The sequence below is a fragment of the Serinus canaria genome, chromosome 2 (assembly GCF_022539315.1).
Source record: "Serinus canaria isolate serCan28SL12 chromosome 2, serCan2020, whole genome shotgun sequence".
NCBI lineage: Eukaryota > Metazoa > Chordata > Aves > Passeriformes > Fringillidae > Serinus > Serinus canaria.
Genome location: NC_066315.1, coordinates 587,902 through 607,768, shown reverse-complemented (window position 1 = coordinate 607,768; position 19,867 = coordinate 587,902). Strand labels below are relative to the sequence as shown.

The window sequence follows — 19,867 nt, the reverse complement described above, 5'->3', positions numbered from 1 at the left end:
GCCCCGTTAATTGCCGATCCAGCCCCGTTAATTGCCGATCCAGCCCCGTTAATTAGCGATCCAGCCCCGTTAATTGCCGCGCACCCGGGTCCGCAGGGGGCGGCAATGGCGGCTCCGGCCCCACCCCGCCAGCAGGGGGCGCCCCCTGCCCCGCGCATGCGCAGCACCGCGGCGCTTCCCGCGCTGCGCGGCCCCTCAGCGCCGCCCGCCATGTTCGCGGAGCTCAACGAGCTGCTCGGGGCCTCCCCGGAGCGCCCGGACGCGGTGAGAGGGCGCTGAGAGGGCGGGAGGGACGGGTCGGGGCCGCCGGGAGGGGCACGGCCGCTGGGAGGGGCACGGCCTCCGCAGGCGGAGGCGGCGGCTGCGGCCGGTGCCAGAGCTGAGCCGTCTTCGGCCCTTCCATCTCCCGTTCCCGGCTCTCCGCCGCCCCTCACGGCGCCGACTCCGACTGGGAAGTGGCCGAGCTCTGTTCCCGCGGTGTGACCGTGCGTTCCTGCTCCTGTGCGGGGAATAAACACAGAACTGGGCCTTAAACCCAATTTAAGGGAGCTGGGGAGCTGGTCTGGAGCTACTTGTCATTTAGGGCACTGAATTCATTAATACAGCTTTTCCAGGAAGGTTTTGTGTTAATGAAGTCACGCAGGAACTAAACACCCTCTCTGTCTGTAGGAGCTGTGCCGGTAAAATGTCAGTCATGGAATCCCAGAGTGGTTTGGGCTGGAAGGAGCCTCAGAGCTCATCCGGTCCCACCTCCTGCCCTGTGCAGGGACATTTTCCTCCATCCCAGGCTGCTCCAAGCCCTGTCCAGCCTGGCCTTGGACATTTCAGGGATCCAGGGGCAGCCACAGCTGCTCTGGGAATTTCATTCTAGGGCCTTCCCACCCTCCCAGGGAACACTTCCCAGTCTCCCATCCATCCCTGCCCTCTGGCAGTGGGAGCCATTCCCTGTGTCCTGTCCCTCCATCCCTTGTCCCCAGTCCCACTCCAGCTCTCCTGGAGCCCCCTCAGGCCCTGGCAGGGCTCTGAGCTCTCCCTGGAGCCTTCTCCTCTCCGGGGAAACATTCCCAGCTCTCCCAGCCTGGCTCCAGAGCAGACGGGCTCCAGCCCTGCAGCAGCTTGTCTGTTTTCCATCCATCCATCCATCCATCCATCCATCCATCCATCCATCCATCCATCCATCCATCCATCCATCCATCCATCCATCCATCCCCCAGCCTTTGCTGATTCTGGGGATTGTCCTGACGCAGGTGCAACACCTTGCACTTGGCATTGTTGAACCTCAAGAGGTTCCCATGGACCCACTCCATCACTCCATCAACATCTCCAGGTCCCTCTGGGTGCCCCATCCCTTCCCTCTGATGTGTGACCACACCACCAGCTTGGTGTCATCAGTAGTTATTAATAAATTATCCGTGTGCTATGTGTTACTCTATATTTTCCCTGACAGTTATGAGCTTAGATAATAAAAGCAAGTTTGGGGTGATAATTTATTTTATAAGTATGAGTTTCCCCCTTTGTCTCCAAATTCCCCCCTTGCCCTACTACCAGGTTGTGATGGGAATAGGGGAGGTTTCTCCTTGATCTGGAAAGTACTTCTGAGGTCGTTCCTTGTCAGGCGGGCTGGATGGGGCAGTGCTGATGGGGAGACAGTACTGAGGGGAATTTGGGATGGTGCCCTTGAGGCTCAGAGCAGATCTGGTGGAGGTGTTAGTAAAGGATGGTCTGAGTGTTCAAAGTCCCAAAGCCCTGTGGTTCCTGTGGGTTGGTGTTGAGTTTTAATGCACGTGAAACACTAAGGGAGAAGTGCTTGGTGGAGTTTGTGCTCTAAAGTATGGAGAGGACACTTTGGTGGTGGAGCTGTGGGATGAGCAGGAATGTGGGCATCCATGAGCTTGGTTCTGAGGCAAGGAGCTCACCTTGATGTGAGCTGGAAATTCCACAGAGCAAAACCCCAAGATTTGGCCTCAAGATCCTGGGTTTGGGCTTGGCAGCCAGAGCAGGAGCTGAGCAAGGCTCTGTCTGTGTGAGGAATTCCCTCGGACTGAGTTGGCCCTTCCCATCCCAGCACACACTGTGGGTTCCCCTCAGTCTGGGTGTCACGGCAGGGTGGCTGCCTGCCCAGGAGCGGTGTTCCCAGTGCTGGAGTGGGGAATGACCTCCTGCAGTACTCACGGAGCTAAATCTGCTTTACTCTGGTGGTAAATGGGGAGCCGGTGTGTGTGCAGGTCCCCCTCAGTGTCATTAATCCCTGTGCAGAGCCAGTCCCTGCCGTGTGCTGGGATTCCCTGCCGTGTGCTGGGATACCCAGCCGGCCGAGTCCCGCTGTGTAACAGTGTCAGCCCTCTGCCGGCCTGACCTTCCCGGCGCTGCCAGCCCGATTTCCGCAGCTCCACAGCCGGGCCCTGCCGCTTCCCGAGCTGACAGGGCATGTCCCCGCAGGGCTGCTGGGTGCAGGGAGCTGCTGCCAGTGTGGCTGTGTCTGTGCCTGCTGTGTCACCGTGGGCTTGTGACACCCACTGCTGCCCCGCCGAGGGATTTTGGCAGTTCCTGGCAAGCACTGCAGCTTCTGCCTCAGCCTACAGGTGTTGAGAGCATGAGGGCAGAGCATGGGCAGAACGGGCTGGGCTTCATGGGGAAGATGCTCCAGGAAGGCTTTGCCTTTGGAATGGTGCTGTGTGCTCGGAGTGACAAACCCCACCGTGCCGGCACAGCCTGTGGGAGCCAGCTGGCAGGGAGGGCACACAGGGAGTGCTCAGCCTGCTCTTCCCAGGGCTCTGGTGGGAAAGTTGCAGAAGATAAACCCCTGAATGTCTGGGTTTGTGCTCTTTGAGCATAGGTCTGCTCCGTGGAGGGTATGTCTTGGGGCGGTGTCCCTGTCACTGCAGTGGCCTTTGAGGCATAACCCTCTTCTGGGGGGAAGAGCTCTCACACTGGCTGAACTAAAGCAGCTTCCCTGCCCTGGCCTCTGCTCTGCATGCCCTGCAGTCATGTTCAATGTTTGCTGTTCCATTCACTCTGCTTTAGGCTTTAGGCACCGGGGATTTTGTGCTGATGGATGTCTTGGGAATTGCCTGTGTGGGGATGGCTCGTTGCTGTGAAAGGCTTTTTCTGTTCCTGGGAGTAGAAAAACCTCCCACTTTGATAAGTTCTTTGTGTTTCCAAGCAGCTCATCTATGATTTGTATTGATTAAAGAAACATCCTGCCTAAGATTTTAATGGAAACAAACACCTTGATGAAGCTGGGGCTGATAATGAGTGTGCACTAATGAACAGAATTAATTTCCTGCCTGATCAAAACAAGGTTTATACCTTGTGCTGAGAGCTCTGCTGCACTACAGAATTTTGGTGACAAGGTGTTCTACACTGAAGGTGGCATATTGGAAGTAAACCTGGAGAGGAGATCGGGGAGGGCTGTTGAGGCGCTGGAGGAAGAGCAGCTCCAGGGGTGCTGACATTTGAAACACACTGGCAATGCTGGCTGTGGCAGGGGGAGAATGGGCTGGGAATGGAGTGAGTGAGTGAGTGAGTGAGTGAGTGAGTGAGTGAGTGAGTGAGTGAGTGAGTGAGTGAGTGGCTGTTGTTCCCTGCCACTGGGAGAAGAAAGATGCCAGTGAATTGGAGGAGAGGGGCACAAGGCTGGGAGGTGGAAACTGCCCAGAACCCCCTTGATGGTGTCCAGCACCAGAGACTCTGTGTGCTGGCACTGGGTGCGCCGTGCTGCACGTCCAGGACAGGGGGTGGCACCTGCTGGGCACAGACGTGGGGGTCCAGCTGGGCTCACAGTTGAGCACAAGGGTTTTCAGCTGGTGGACACGTGGCAACGCTGGGCATGTGGGGACGTGGTTCAGTGGTGAGCTCGGCAGTGCTGGGCTAACGGTTGAGCTGGGTTAATGGTTGGACTTGGTGGGCTCAGAGGGCTTTTCAGGCCTTGGCGGTGCTGTGGTTCAGATGCCTCCCCCTGGGCTGTGTCTGGAGGAAGTGATGGCTTCCCTTCGTAAACAGGCAGCTGGAGCTCTCCTTGTCTTCTTCTTCCTCTGAGTAGCACCTGCAGAATTCCTGCAGCTTGAGCCAACATCTTGTCTACCAAAAGCAGTTTGTGCCCTCACCTTACTCTGTTGTTTTGCTTCTTCTTTTCCAGGGTAAATTCACCCTGCTGCGAGACACCCGGACAGATGGCAGCTTCCTGGTGCACCACTTCCTCTCCTTCTACCTCAGAGGTGGGTCAGCAGCAGCACTCTCTGAGGCAGGGGCACGTCGGAGCTTCCCTCAGGCTTGCTGAGTTGTGTGTGTGTGAGTTATCCCCAGATACACACAGTTTTGGGGTGAGGATTTATGGGTCCTAGTCCTGACTTGTTCTTGGGACTACTCTGTGAGTACATCCCATAATTCTGCACCTTGTTTCATCATGGATTGTGGCAATGGTTGTAAATCACACAGGCTCTGACAGGGAGGTGTTCACTGCACTTCTCTCACTGCTTCCATTTTTATGATGTAATTACACATATCAGGACCAATTAATAACAGATAAGCTCAGAATGAGTCAAGAAACAAACAGAGCCTGGCAAGGTGTCTAATTACTTTTCTGGGAGCAGTTTCTCCTGTGAGTAACCTCCTGGCCCCTGCAGAGCAGGCACTGGACTGAGGGACTCCTCCAGCTTTCTGCTGGCACAGTCACCGGCCCAGCAGCTCTGGTACTGTCAGGCCTGAAAGGGAGCTGGGCAGGGCATGGCATGAGGACATTGTGCCCCCAGAACTTCCACTGCCTCGACTGGGGCTTCACCCTGCTTTGAAATATTTTGTGCTTAATGGAACAGAGGGAAACTGAAGGAAATCCCACAGAAAGTGGGTTGGTAGCAGTGTGAATGGCTCAGAGAGACCTGCCAGGCCCTGCCTTGAGCTCTGCTGATGTCCTGTCCCCAGCAGTGCCCTGGGAACTGGCGCTGCAGGGCAGCAGTGCCCTGGGAACTGGCGCTGCAGGGCAGCAGTGCCCTGGGAATTGGTGCTGCTCCACAGCAGTGCCCTGGGAACTGGCGCTGCAGGGCAGCAGTGCCCTGGGAACTGGCGCTGCAGGGCAGCAGTGCCCTGGGAACTGGCGCTGCAGGGCAGCAGTGCCCTGGGAATTGGTGCTGCTCCACAGCAGTGCCCTGGGAATTGGTGCTGCTCCACAGCAGTGCCCTGGGAATTTGTGCTGCAGGGCAGCAGTGCCCTGGGAATTTGTGCTGCAGGGCAGCAGTGCCCTGGGAATTGGCGCTGCAGGGCAGCAGTGCCCTGGGAATTTGCGCTGCAGGGCAGCAGTGCCCTGGGAACTGGCGCTGCAGGGCAGCAGTGCCCTGGGAATTGGTGCTGCAGGGCAGCAGTGCCCTGGGAACTGGTGCTGCAGGGCAGCAGTGCCCTGGGAATTTGTGCTGCAGGGCAGCAGTGCCCTGGGAACTGGCGCTGCAGGGCAGCAGTGCCCTGGGAGTCACGTCCAGAGCTGCCTGTGTGCCTGGGAAAAGCCTTCCATCCCTGGTGGGTGGGCAGCCCTGTGGGATATTAATGTGTCTCAGGACAGCTGTGCTGGCTGTCACCTGCCCCCCTCCAGCCCAGGACTTGGGTGCAGTTATTCCCTGTCTGCAGCACCCCCATGTTGTCCATTTGGTGCCCAAAACCTTTGGGAGATGTGAAGGTTATCTGGGGCCATTGACTTGTTCTACTTGAAATCCATGTCCAACAAACATGGTCATGTTCATACCCAAACTGTGTTCCAAAATCACTTTTTATTTAGGTGTCTGACACAATTCCCTGTTCTGTGTTTTTCCAGTCAAGGTCACTTGCCCTGTAAGAGCCAAAATGGGATTTTTTGGCATGTCTGTGGTTTCAGTAGTTCAGTGTCACAGCTGGCCCTTTGCCTCCTTACTGTCACACCATCAAACAGGGTTAGGAGGTCCCAGGCTGGCCTGGCATGAGGCAGAAAAGGGGTCTCACACTTTTTAAAGTCATCTTTTTCCTTCTTTTCCTCTCTTTTTAAACTAATGTTTTTGCTAATGCAGATATCCTCTAGAAGGGTGAAAATTGAAAGCAAAGGAAGGTTTGTCTAGACCTGAATCACTTCAAGGTCCTTCCAGACAGATCTGTGGCCTGGCTGCTGTGATTTATGAGCTTTGATAATGTCAGCTGCAAAGTGGAACTGCTAATGTGTGCTTTTGTCCCTCCCCAGCTGGCTGCAAGGTTTGCTTTGTGGCCCTGCTCCAGTCCTTCAGCCACTACAGCATCGTGGCACAGAAGCTGGTGAGTCTCTTGTCATAGATTCATTATTATAGGTCCAGGTAGTTTCTGTTGGGTGGGAAGGAATGGGAGTGGGGAACTGGAACTGTGTGTGAGCAAATGTTTCCAGGTCTTGATGGGGACAGTCAGCATTGGTGCTCCTGTGATGGGGATAAAGAGCAGTTTTGGGCAGAAACCTGGCTGCAAGGTGCCCATGGGCTCTGCCCTGCCAAGAGCTGGACATCTGCTTGCTTTGTGCTTGGAAGTGTTTGCTGGGGATCACTGTTCCCCAGGCAGGCACAGACTGGTAGATGGAGGTTCCTTAATCCCCTGGAGAGGAAAATCCTGTGGTGTCAGTGTTCCCAGGACCCCTGCACCCCTGCAGGAGCTCCTGAGGTGACTGTGCCCTGTCCTCTGGTTTCTGTTGGGATGCAGGGCTGAGTCACAAGGGCACCTGTGTGCCTTGCTTGGCCTCTGGGCTGAGCCGTCCCTTTGAGCTCCGTGAGGAGCCACAGGTAAGTTCCTAGGGATTTCCTTCCCATGCTGAGTTGGACAAGGATTATGTGTTCCCTGAAATGAGGAAACAGAGACAAAGCAGGCAGGGTAATTCTGTGTGTCAGCACATTGAGCTCCAAACTGCTTCACTCAGCTCTTTGTACAACACTCCAAGGTGAAATGCTCCAGGTGGGAAGTGCAGGTGACCTTCCAGGGCTGAAGGGATGAGAGCTTCACTGCTCCTCCTTCTGGTTCTGCTGTGAATCCCAGCAGCACTGCTGCTCATAAAGACTCCCAGGTGCTGAGGAACCAGGTACTGTATTGCCCACTGTAAACATGGTGCTGCTAAACAACTGTATTTTATTTACTGCTCAGGTTTTACCTTATTAAAGGAGATCAGCGGCCCGGGGTACATGCAGTGGGCTGAGCTAACACGGTGTTCCCCGCGGATCTGTAACTCAAGGTGTGATTCCCCTGCAGAGCCGATCCCCTTGGCTGAGCAAACCACCCCCTCGAGTACAGAGCTGTCCTGGCCTTTGTGGTGCAGAGAGGAGGAAATCGTGGGGGAAACTTGCTGAGTGGGGCAGGAAATGGGGCACAGCAGCCGCTGTGGGGAGGAAATCCAGCGGTTAAATATGGGATCCCTGCCTGCTTCTGAAGTCAGGGTGTGTCCTGATGCCGAGATTTCCCAGTGTACACTTAATGGGAGCTGCTGACATCTCCCTGGCTGGGAGGCTGAGGAGGGAGAGAGCAGGAGGATTAGCTGGAGCGCACGTGCGATGCAAATGGGGGCGATTTGCTGTCTGATACTCGAACAAAAGGTGGCTGCCACAAAGGAGGTGATAAGCATAGCTCCGAGAAGGCTGAGCTGCTTTCAGCTCTGAGTCACTCTTGCCTTGCAGCTTCATAGGTGCCCCTGTGGTCCTTGCTGTGAATTCCTCCCAAGCTCTGAGGAGCTGGAGGTCGCAACATCAGTTATTTATATCCAAGTTTCCATCACATCTTCCCTTTGCTCTAATCCTTCTTTGCACAGATGAACACGTCAGGCTCAGAAAAGGTGATTCTAGGTATGGTAGTTTCACTCTTAAATTTGCTTAAGAGCTCGCTGCTGTAGATCTTTACTGGAGAGCACTAATGGTGTGGCCACAGGCCCAGGGCAGTACCCATCCCCTGTGCTGGCACTGCTGAGGCACCTCCAGTTCTGGGAGCAGTTTTTTGATCCCCAGGTACAGGACAGAGCATGTCCAGGAAGGGAATGGAGATGGGGAAGACGCTGGAGCAGCCAGGGCAGCTGATGGAGCTGGGAAAGGGGCTCAGCCTGGAAAAGAAGAGGCTCAGGCGTGACCTTGTGGCTCTGCACAACTCCTGACAGGAGAGGGCAGTTGGAGGGATCAGGCTCTGCTCCCAGGGAACCGGGACCTCAAGGGTTGCCAGGGGAGGTTCAGGTTGGATATTGGGAAAATTCCTTCCCCAAAAAGGTGGTTTGGCCCTGGCACTGCTGCCCAGGGCAGTGCTGGAGTCCCCATTGGTGAAGGGATTTAAAAACCTTGTGGAAGTGGCACTTGGGGACATGGGTTGGTAGTGGCCTTAGCAGTGCTGGGGGAATGTCTGGGCTGGATGGATTCAGGAGACTTTTCCAGCCTCAGTGATTCTGTGACTGATTATGCCCTTAGGAAAGCCTTCACTTGGAAGAGCTTCAGAACTGAGCAATGCCCCAGTTTCTGTTGGGAGCAGGGTAGTCCTAGCCCCAGGAGGAGGCTCCTGGAGCCAGGGTGAATTGTACAGTGACACTTGTAGCACTGATGGGTGGTGATAAAGTGAATATTTATACACAGCTGAAGTGATGCTTCCAGGGACTTGCTGCTTTCCCAGTGTACCAGGTGTTACAAGTCCCAAACCACTTCCTTACGTGTTAGCTAAGTGCAGGGATGTATCTTTACTTGCAGGAAAAACCTTCCCTGTTTTTTTTCTTGCCTGTGTCCTCTTTCCCTGAGGACCCACACTTCATTTTAAGGCACTGTCAATGTTATTGGCCCTGACCTTGCAGAGAACATGCAGGGCTAAATCAGGACAAACAGCAGCAGGGCACCCTGCCAGCTTGGTGTTCCCACCCTCACTTGTACAAAGTTTGTTTAGTTTTACAGGAAAACCAGATTTGTCCCCATTTGATGCCCATCTCCTGTCCCCTTCTCCGAGCTCACAGCTTGGAGGATGTGGTGTGGCCTGATCACTGATGGCCCCACTTTGTCCCCCAGCTGTGTTTGCTGATGAGCTCATTCCCCCTGCTTTGCACACTCCATTCTTTCTGTCCCTCAGGCATTTTGCCTTCCCGTATGGAATGGCCAGTGGTGAGCAGCAGCTCTGCTCTGAGGGGCTGTCACTGCTGGCAGCCCGGGGGGCACCACCTCCAGCAGCTCCCCAGAGGGACAGGAGCAGCTGAGCTGCTGCTGCAGGAGCATTCCTGGGCTGGGTCGATGGCTGACAGCGTGCCAGAGATAATGTCCTGTGCTCCAGGGTAATGGAGCGGGATGCTGGCTCACAGTGAAAGCTTTCAGGCTGTTTGGGTGCTGGCCACTGCCGTGGCTCTGCTCTGGGGATATCAGTCCTGGCTGTGCACTCAGAAAGATGCCACTGGCCATTTTGAGCACTTATCCCACTTTTCCAAGCTGTCTGATGCTTCCTGTGCTGCTTCCAGAGGTCACACGGGGTGGGCTGCCAGCAAGGAGACAGGCAGAGGTTTGCTGTGGCACGTGACTGCAGTGGGTGAGTTCTCTGGAACCTGTTCCCCAGCTGGAAAATAAAGCTGGACTTGCTGGGTCCATGGCATGGCACTGAGGGGGCTGAATTCTTGGTCTGACACACAGGCACCCTGTCCCTGGCTGCTGTGGCCCTTCTCTGTCACCCAGGCAGGCCCTGGTGTCACAGCACTGAGTTCCCTTCTGAAGGAGGGACACTTTTCTTGCAGATCTGAGGTACAGAGACTTTGTGTGTGCAGGAAGAAATGACTGAAGCAAAGGTAAAATCAGTTGCTGAATTATTGATATTAATAGTGAATTTAGTCACAGCATTTCAGCAGGTTCCCAGTCCTATGGGCTGCAGAAATCCCTGAGGGAATGGGGTATGTGAGGGAATGTGATGCTGCAGTGCAGCCCAGCCCTTCTTTATGGCATGGCAGGTATTTGCTGGCTGTTCCCTGCTCCTCACCTGCCACATAAAGGTGCTTTTGTCCTTGGCTAGGAAGTTTTCCATCGTGTGTGCTCAGAATTGCCCAATAATGCTGCTATTTCTGAAGCTGTTACTGAGGGGTAGTGCCCAAAAAAATCTATTGCTTGATAGGGGGAGTCTGAAGAGGGAGTGAGCATTCAGGCATTCGTTCCTTCCCAGCTGAGTAGAAGGAAAATAGAGGAAGCATTCTTCTCAGGCAGCAGGATTCCCAGGGTTGGGAGTCCAAGCAGCTTCCATGAAAAGCAGGGAGCAGATGCCAGCAGATGGAGTTCAGTCAGGCCTCAGATTATTCTTAATATCCATGTTACAGAGTGATACAGTGCTGCAAAATTGAGCCTGGGAAGATAATAATGGAATAGTTTGGGTTGGAAGACACCTGAAAAGGTCACCTAGTCAAATCCTCCAGAAAATAATTGTACTGTACATGGTCATGGAATCAGTGAGGTTGGAAAGCCCTCAAGGATCATTGTGTTCATCTCTCCCAGCACTGCCAAGGCTACCTCTAACCCAAGTGCCACATTCACAAGACTTTGAATGCCCCCAGGGATGGTGACTCCTCCCCTGCCCTGGGCAGCCCCTTCCAATGCCTAACCACCCTTTTTGAGAATAAACTGAGGAGAGTGAGAGGGTCTCTCAGAGCCTCCTCTTGTCCAGGCTGAGCCCCGCCAGCTCCTTCAGCCCTTGGCAGGCCTTGGAGCAGCCTGGTCCAGTGGAAGGTGTCCCTGCAGGGGGATGGAACTGGATGACCTTTAAACATCCTTCCAACCCAAACCTTTCTAGAATTGTGTGATCTCCAGCTGGAGCCTTCTCCATGTCTGCTGCAGCTGTGGATGTCTCTGTTGGAGCTGGACATTCCCAGCATGTGGCTCTCCATTGGCCTCACCACCAGGCAGGGCTGTGAGCTAGCTGAGTTTGAGTCTGAGCTGCAGCCCCAGGCCTTTGTTGTGGTCCTCCTCCTTTTCCTTCTCCTCTTCCTCCTCCTCCAAGTGGAGTCAAGGCTGCTTCCCATGGGAGCCCTGGCTGCTCTCTCCAGGTGTTGTGCAAGTGTCGGGGATGCCAAGCCCACGGCTCCAGATCCAGGCCGTGCCAGGCTCAGCTGCGTGGGCTGTGCCAGGAGTCCTCATTGCCACAGATCTGGAGATAGTGAATAACAAAAGCTTTCACCTCCCAGGGAGAGAGGTGAAGAAATTGCTCACAGCAGGCCCTTGGAGAAGCCTGGCCCATTCTCTCCCTGCCTCTGCACACCAAGCTGGCTTCCCAGAAGGAATTCCAGGACCTTTGAGCCCCCAAATCACAGTGTGTTTCTGTTATCTCCTGGCAAAGTACAGAAGAGTCGATGTACCACCAGTGGCTGTAACAGAAGTGCCCATTTCATCCCTGAAGCACTGACTTTATCAGCACATTTAGATAAGATTTGATTCAAACAAGAATGAAAATTTGGCTGTCGACCTGTGTGCACCATTATCCATAAGTGTTCACTCTGAAACCCAATGTTTTCCTCTCTCCAGGGAGTCAGTCTGGCAGCTGCCAAGGAGCGAGGACAGCTTGTCTTCCTGGAGGGCCTCAAGTCCTGCCTTGACCTCCTGTTTGGGGAGGAGGAGCAGCCAGGACAGCCCAGTCCTCTGCAGTTTCTGAGGTGAGCCTGAGCATGGAGTGTTCCCCCTCACATCTGCTGCCACCAAGGGCACCGCCCAAGGTCCAGGACTGGCTCCTGCTGCCTTTTGCGCTCCCCTCCAAGGCCCAAGGACTCAGCTGGACACCAGGGGAAGGGAAACACCAACATTGTGCACATCCCCCTAAGTGTCCTGGCCTGTCCCTCGCTGCTGCTCAGGGGGGGATCCTGTCCCCCTTCCCAGAATTTTAGGGGAACTTCCACCCCCAGCCTCATTGCCAAGCATGTCACAGGTGTAGAAGAACATTCATTTCAGCACTCCACAGGTTTGTGTCAAATGAAACCCCAGCCAAGTGGTTTTATTCCCTTCTTTCATTATTTTGAGTTTTATTCTTATCCAAGAGAGAAGTGCTGCTTTATCCATGCTGGCTTTTGGGTTTATTCCCATGTCATTTTCTCCATGTTCCCTGGAAGCTCAGCAAAGGCCAAATACTTCCAAGGCCATGTTGGACTGGGCTTGGGGCAGCCTGGGATAGTGGAAGGTGTCCATGCCATGGCAGAGAGGTGGCACTGGATGGGCTTTGAGTTTCCTTCCCACCCAAACCATTCCATGACCCCTGCAGCAGGGCAGGAGGGTTTCAGCACACGCAGGTATAAAGGAGCAGGGGCTGAAGGGCAGTGCGGAGGTGGCTGTCACAGCAGTGGAGACAGCAGGGAGGGGGCAGGCTGGTGATCCCCACTCTGGGTCTGTGGGTGAGGAGGGGGACACGCGGTGCCAAGCCCCTGACACCTCCTCCATGTCTTGCAGCGGGAGCCCCTGTGACCTGCGAGCCCTGTTTGACTTTGTGCGGGTGTCCCTGAGTGCCACTGGTGGTGATTCCTGGAAGGGCCCGGTGCTGCTGGTGGATGACCTCAGTGTCCTGCTGAGCCTGGGGGCTGCCCCGGTGGCTGTGCTGGACTTCATTCACTACTGCCGTGTGTGTGTGTGCTGCCAGCTGAAGGTACTGCTGCCCCTGGGCTCTGGCTGTGCACAGAGCCTCCAGAGCAAAGCCTGGCTTCATCTTCTCTTTCCGTCTGACCATGCTGAGGTTTTCGAAAGGCTGTGGCTGTCCAAGGAGTTCAGATCATTGCTCTGGGGTCATTCTTGGGAGTTGTGTGGGTCCCTGAGTACCTGTGCAGGCTCCTGTTCAGCTGGATTCCTGGGAGATGCTGCCCAGAGAAGGGTTCTCTGTGTCTCTGATGTATGAACAGGGATTTGAGATGTAAAATGGTGGTTTTTGGAGCTCCTGGCTCTTTAGAGATCCTGACTCACACCCCTGTGTGGGAGGGCAGGGGTGGAAATGGGTCGTGTGAGGGGCTGATGAGTCTCACAGGGGACAGAAATGAAGGGTCCCTTTGGGGGCACACCAGCCCCTACTCCCACCACCCTCCAGTGTGGCTGGTCCCCAGGGTGGGGTGATGATCTACAGAGATCTCCCAGCGATGTGGGGACTCCTGGGAGCACCATGCCGGAAGTGCTCACAGTCACATCCAAGCTGTGCCATCACAGGCAGCGTCCCCTCCCTGGGCACTTCCCTGCAGGAGTGAGGAATGAACCAGTGGTGTGGGGTGCTGTCACCCTGCACTTCACACGGCGCGGGGTGTTGGGCTGTATGTGCTGACAGGGATGATCTGCTTGCAGAGAATATTTACCTCCAAAGAGCTAAAAACGATGATAAACCACGCTAACACTTTGCTATTTCTGTCTGAGGTGTTCTGAAGCCTTAAAGTACATTTAAATTGATTGAGAATTTGTGTTATTTTAAGTCACTGGTGACTTACATGGGCTGAGGCAGAGTCTCTCGGGGTGGATGTTAATAGAGTCGATGTGTTGGAGAAGTGTTTGCTCCCTGTCAGAGCTGTGAGGGTGTGAGCATTGCTGCAGCCTTTTGGCCACCTCTTTATTTACCTGCTCTGAATTCAGTCAGTGCCATCTGCCCAGCCTGACAGACTGGTTCAGCCGCTGTCTCCTCTCAAAGGCTGGAGGTATTTTTAGATTGCATGTTACATATATGTGTGTGTACACAATGTACAGTGAGCTCTTCAGTGTTTGTATGTCATAGAATGGCCTGTGTTGGAAGGGACTATAAAGATCACGTGTGCTGTGGGCAGGGACACCTCTGGTTTGGGCCCAGAGCTGGAGGCAGCTCTGCAGGGGGGGATCTCACCTGGGTGGGGCAGAGGGGCAGAATCCCCCCTCCTCTGCTGCCCACACAGGATCAGCCAGGGCATGGGGGGGGGTCTGGCTGGGCTGTGTCCACCCTCTCCATTAGCAGCTGCTGGTTATTTTCCCAGTGGATTCAGACCAAGCTGGAGCTTAGATGGGGTGTTTGTAAAAGCTCCTGTTGCCACCCTCCCATCCTTCTTCTAAAGGATTAGGCCCAGCCAGGGGCTCATCCTGCCTGCTGCTCCTGTTCCAGGGGAACATCGTGGTGCTGGTTCACAGCAATGAGGACTCGGAAGATGAGGAAAATGAACTGGTTGTGAACTCCTTATGTCATCACAGCGACCTCATCCTGTGGGCAGAGGGGCTGGCCACTGGCTTCTGCAAGGATGTTCATGGGCAGGTGAGGCACAGCAGAGAGTGGACAGCTGGCACGTGTCCATGTCACCTACAGCACCGCAGGCCCTGGGGTTGTGGGAGACAGCCCAGGCTGCAGTGTGGTTAAGGGTAATCCCATGGGCACCAGGATCTGCTGGAGCACCCAGCTGTCACTGCTTCTGCAGGGATATTCAGGGACATCCTGGCACCTGGGACTCCCCACCTGCGGAAGCTTTCCAGGGTTTATACAGCAGCTGCAGTGCAGGCTTCTCCCACCCCGGGATGAGGGAAAACTTTCCTGGGAAGTTTCCCCAAACAGGGGAAACAGTGTCTGAGCCTGGCCTGTGGTGATCTCTGCAGGGTTGGGAGGGTGCTGACACTTGTGTGATCCCTCCTCAGGGGCTGCCACCAAAGGCACAGGGACAGGCAGCTGCTGATGGATTGTGTCAGTGGCCCCCTTCCCTGCAGGCCAGCATGGGGGGGTGAGGCTGCTCTGGGCAGCCAAAGGGACAATGTTCCTATTCTTTTCCCTCTGCAGATTACGATAATCAAGAGGTTGTCCTTGCGGCAGGCAGCGGAGCAGGATCTGGTCCAGATCTACCAGTACAAGATCCAGGACAGGAACGTCACCTTTTTTGCACGGGGGCTGTCGGCTGCAGTCCTGTGACACTGTGACAGTGCAGAGCCTGGGAGTGTCAGTCCCTGCCTCTGCAAAAGCACCACCAGCACCTCTCAGGAGCAGCGCAGCAAACTGACCCAGGAGGGAAGCTCAGACACACCTGGAAGTGGTGCCAACGTGGGATCAGCCTGCCTGGGGCCTGCTGCATCCCTTTGTCCTCCCACCCTGTTCCCAACACACTCAGGCCAAGAAAGGGAGCAAGAACTTGCAGGAATGGCCCTTGGGAGCATGTAAATACAGGCAGGGGGTGCCCTGTGGGCTGGGTGTGCCTTGCCTCACCTCTTCCGGTGTGTTGGGCACAGCACGGCGGTGCCAGGCACTGCACAGAGGGGGCACCCCCTCCCTGCCGCTGGCACGGGAGGAGATGACACACAGCGGGTGGAGCAGGGATGGTCCGGGAGCCTGGCGCAATCCTCTCCTTGCTCCCAGCTCTGGCTGGCAGAGGTTTGGCCATCTGCCAGCTTCCCTGCAGTTGGTAAATCCACAGCTCCGTGTACAGCCCTCACCTGGCTGTGCTGGGACCTGGCACTGCCACGCTTTATCCCCTGTGGCTTCCCAAGCTCATCCTGGGCTTTGTGGTTGGATAAACCCCTCTGGGAGCCTGTCTCAGCCACTGCTTCCTCATCCCAAATCCTGACTAGCAGTTACACGACCTGCCTGTGCTGAAGTAGGTTTTTTTATTAATAATCTCTAATTTTAGTGAGATAAGGGTACAGTGATTAAGTAACCGCGGATCTCTGGGTGGGAACTGCTCCCCAGTTCCCACCCAGAGAGATGGGAACTGCTTGGCAGGGAGCAGGAATGGGCATCTCCCAAGGCTGGGTGAGGACAGGGCCTTCCCCATGGCCACAGGGGCAATCCTGGGAGCAGAGCTCAGGCCTAGAGGTCTCCTGGTAGCTGCTCCTGCTGAGATATCCCATTTATCCTGGGAGATAAAAACATCCCGCACACTTGTGAGGGTCCAGAGCAATCGGCCGGGTCCTTGCAGCTCCAGAGCTGGGATAGCAACTCTGGCAGTGGGACGCATTCCTGATTTTCCACAGAGACTTGGTGACCCATCCCATGCTGGTTTGGGAACATGCCCTTTGCCTTAGAGTTTTGGGAGCCTTGGCAAGCTCAGGGCTGTGGCTGCTGATCAGTGGCAGCCCAGGGAAGCCAGGCAGGCTCCAGGGATTGTGGCAAAGCCACAAGGAGGGAGGGGAGTCAGGCCATGCCTGTGCTATAGGATCTCTCATCCCTGGTGTCCCCTGGGTCTCTCTATGCTCTGCGGTGGAAGTGGCAGTGCCCAGTGCCCCTGCTGCTGTCCCAGTGTGCTGGCAGTGCCCAGGGTCAATGCACTGTCACGGTTTGCAAAGGGAGGATGAGAGGACCAGTAGCTGCTGGCCCTGCAGCAGCCAAAAGTGCATCTGTGACAGGCATGGAATGGTGAATAATTGGAGTAATGTCTGTAGGATTATCCTTGGAGAGACCCCAAAGCCTGGCCCCCAGGCCCTGCCTCCCTCTTGAAACCAGCAGGGTCATTGTGTGACATCGCTGCTGTGTGACATTGTAACTGTGTGACATCACTGCTGCCTTCTGCCTGGTTCTTTCTGTGCCAGTATCCCAGAAATGTGCTGAGGAGCCTCGGCCTGATCCCCCATGTCCCCATGCAGAGGGTGTTCCCCGGGATCCGAGCCCTTTGGAATGAGCCTCTCTGCCTGCACTGTGCAGTGGTGCGAGCTTGGACAGGGCCATAGGGCCTGTGGGGGCTACTGAGTCACAGCCCAGAGCAGTGCTCCCAGCAGCCCAGCCCAGTGTCCAGCAGTGGCCTTGGCCACCAGGACACGACAGGGCAGCTGTGCGGAGCCAAGGCCACCGGCACGGCCGCGCTCCCGCCGAGGCCTCGCTCTGGAGCTGACCCTGCGGGAGGGCAGCTGGAGAGTGGATGTCAGGAATGGTGCCATCGGTGGCAGGACAGGCTGGCCTTGCCTGGGGTCAGCCACCAGCTGCGTGCTCAGGGCCGCTGCCACGGGCGGTGTTTGTGCTAGCCAGGGCTTGGGCAACGCTGAGAAACGTCACTTCACGGTTCCCTTGGCCTCGGAGGGAGTGGCAAACAGGGGAGGCCCCACCAAGGCTGGGGCCGATGGTCAGGGGTGCAGGTCCCTAGGAGAAGGGGATGTGTTATATTGGGAAAACTGCAGGCAGCAGGGACTGCTGGTAAGTGTCACAGTCTGGCAGCTGCAAGAAGGGGCCTGAAAAGGCTGTTCTGGGTATGCTCAGCCCCCGGAGATGAAGGAGCAGGGCATGTGTTTTGTAGCATGCCAGCACCGTGCTGGCAGGAGAGCAGGGCATTGCTAGGGGCGAAGGACAGATCCCTTGGCTTTTGGGCGCTCCTTGCCCCTTCCCGTGGCGTGTGCCCAGTGCTCCCAGCTCCTGGCCCGCTTCTGTTCCCGGGAACCAGAGTCACCTCTGTCCCCTGCACCAAGCCAGGGCTCCCGCTGCAAGGCCCTCCCTCCCGATGTGCTCTGCCCCGGGATGCTCCGGGGCTCCTCGTGCCCAATCTGGGCCATCAACTCCTCCTGTCCCTCCGGGGATACTCGAGACCCGCAGCGCCTGATCCGCACATTCCCGCCACGCCCGGGTGCACAGGCCCGCTCCGCTCTCCGCCGAAGCCCAGCGCGGCTGGCGCCCGGTTCTGCTCGCCCGGCGCCGGTCTCAGTCCCGGCGCTGCCGCAGCCGCCCTGTCCCCCCTCCACGTGCTCCCGCCGCCTCCGCTCCGCTTCCGGGGGCGTGGCCGGTGAAAAGAGGGGGTGTGGACTGGGCCGTGATTATGCAAATAAAGACTTGTCTCATGGTTCTGGGCGTGGCCATGCAAATAAAGCCCGTATTGGGGACGAACAGCTCTCTTGGGGGCGCGGCCGGTTGGACGTGGGTGTGGCCACGCCGACGGCGGGGGGTGCGGCCGGCGTGCGGCGCTGCGCGCGCGCTGTCGGGGCCCGGTGGCGGCGGCAGCGGGGGGAGGGCGGGAGGGGGTGGGAAAAACCGGGCCGGGAACGGGTGGAGAGGCTCGGGATTAACGCGGGTTTACAGCTAATAGAGCCCACAACATCCTGCACTAAGTAAAAAAAGGCCGGAAAAACCCCCCACCCACGAAGCACGAGAGCTGCGGCTGCTGGGAGGTCAAAGGGCGGAGGTGAGGAAGGAGCCGCTTCCCGGTGAGGTGAGAAGGGCCCGGGGCGGGCGGGGGCTGCGCGATCGGCCGTGGAAAACACCCCCCCACCACCCCTGCCCTGCCTCCGTTTCCCCGGGCGGCGGGCCCGGGCCGTGCTCCTTCCCCTCGCACCCACGGCCTCCTCTCCCGGCCCCGCATCCCCGCTTTGATCCCGGCAGGGTCTGTGAGGAGCACTGAAGGGAGCGGAGGGAACGCGGGTGGGTTACTGGGGAAGGGAGCGGAGGGAACGCGGGTGGGTTATTGGGGAAGGGAGCGGTGGGAACGCGGGTGGGTTATTGGGGAAGGGAGCGGTGGGAACCCGGGTGGGTTACTGGGGAAGGGAGCGGTGGGAACGCGGGGTGGGTTATTGGGGAAGGGAGCGGTGGGAACGCGGGTGGGTTATTGGGGAAGGGAGCGGTGGGAACCCGGGTGGGTTATTGGGGAAGGGAGCGGAGGGAACCCGGGGTGGGTTACTGGGGAAGGGAGCGGAGGGAACGCGGGGTGGGTTACTGGGGAAGGGAGCGGTGGGAACCCGGGTGGGTTACTGGGGAAGGGAGCGGAGGGAACGCGGGGTGGGTTACTGGGGAAGGGAGCGGAGGAACGCGGGTGGGTTACTGGGGAAGGGAGCGGTGGGAACCCGGGTGGGTTACTGGGGAAGGGAGCGGAGGGAACCCGGGTGGGTTATGGGGAAGGGAGCGGAGGGAACCCGGGTGGGTTATTGGGGAAGGGAGCGGTGGGAACCCGGGTGGGTTACTGGGGAAGGGAGCGGAGGGAACCCGGGTGGGTTATTGGGGAAGGGAGCGGTGGGAACCCGGGGTGGGTTATTCGGGGGTTGTCGGTGCCGTGAGGATTCTGTGCTGGGGCTCTCGGGAGACTGCGCTCGCTGCTGCCCGACCCGCGGGGTGATCACCGTCACCTGTCCGGGGATCTGGGCAACATTCGGAGGAGGGGTTGGGGCGTCAGAGGTGCCGAGTGAACAGGGAGGGAGGCGAGAAGGGCTTGATCTCTGCTGCAGGACCAGGAGAGTGTTTTAGGGAAAGGATTACAGGGAGGGAGCATGTGAAGGGAACGGTGGGACTGGGAATTTAATCCTCCATGGGTTTGTACAGGTCACTGAACCCTCCGGAACCAGATCCTCCGGGTTTGGGTTTGCCGCTCGGGGTTTTAGAGAAAGGATTGCGGGGATGGAGCATGTAAAGGGAGCGGTAGGACTGGGAATTTAATCCTCCATGGGTTTGTACAAGTCACTGAGCCCTCTGGAATAAGAGGTTTGCTGCCCTGGGTCTCTGGGGACCTGCCTCTGTGCTCGCTCAGTTATCTCACCCCCTGAACCACAGACTTCGGGGTTTGGTCAAAATTTAGGAGTTGACTTCCTGGTGTGAGTCAGAATGAACATTTGAGATTATCTGTAACCTAGCGAGCGAGGGGCTTTTGGAATGCTGAGGCCGTGGTGGGGCTGTGCTGGGGAGAATCCTGAGGAAAGGACTCTGGAACGCTTTTGGCCTCAGTGCCAGAATTTCCTGAATGCAGCATCCACGTGTTTTTCCGGGTTGTTGAAAGGCAAACCAAGTTTCTTTTCATTCAAGGGGCAGAGATGAAGCGTGAGCTCCCTCTCTGTGAAAGCAGAGCTGTGAGGGCAGGACTAGGGTGGTAAATTTGGGATTACACGAGCTGTTGTGTAATGCAGAAAGGAGATTAGCAGGCTGGGATTGGGAAGAGAGGAAAACACCCTGGGATGTTCCCTGAACGTGTGGCACAGCTCTGTGTTTCCAGGTACAACTTGGCATGGCTTATTTTTCCAATCGTGATTCAAATATAGCATCCCAAAAGAGCCCTGAACAG

At 56.7% G+C, this 19,867-nt stretch overlaps 2 protein-coding genes across 4 annotated transcripts in view; both read left to right on the top strand.

The window, feature by feature from the left end:
- Positions 1-175: 175 nt before the first annotated feature.
- ELP6 (elongator acetyltransferase complex subunit 6) lies at positions 176-16,400 on the top strand. The gene is made up of 7 exons (XM_009085741.4): positions 176-264; positions 4,139-4,217; positions 6,197-6,267; positions 11,472-11,599; positions 12,384-12,576; positions 14,035-14,181; positions 14,695-16,400. Exons 1-7 carry the CDS (start codon positions 211-213, stop codon positions 14,821-14,823), a joined length of 801 nt encoding a protein of 266 aa, XP_009083989.3. The 5' UTR covers positions 176-210; the 3' UTR covers positions 14,824-16,400.
- Positions 16,401-17,824: 1,424 nt separating this feature from the next.
- The window catches only part of SCAP (SREBF chaperone), a 56,212-nt gene continuing 54,169 nt past the window's right edge, over positions 17,825-19,867 (top strand). Inside the window, exon 1 of one of the 3 annotated variants that reach the window (XM_050970906.1) lies at positions 17,825-18,007. The gene's annotated coding sequence lies outside the window, so the exon portion shown is untranslated. The other 2 variants (XM_050970905.1, XM_050970907.1) reach the window with 2 other exon arrangements.

Bases quoted from the DNA above. Each gene is read 5' to 3' on its own strand.
- ELP6 (XM_009085741.4), top strand. From the start codon at position 211: ATGTTCGCGGAGCTCAACGAGCTGCTCGGGGCCTCCCCGGAGCGCCCG. The intron at 6,268-11,471 runs GTGAGTCTCTTG...TCCTCTCTCCAG, and splicing joins GCATCGTGGCACAGAAGCTG to GGAGTCAGTCTGGCAGCTGC. The intron at 12,577-14,034 runs GTACTGCTGCCC...CTCCTGTTCCAG, and splicing joins GTGTGTGCTGCCAGCTGAAG to GGGAACATCGTGGTGCTGGT.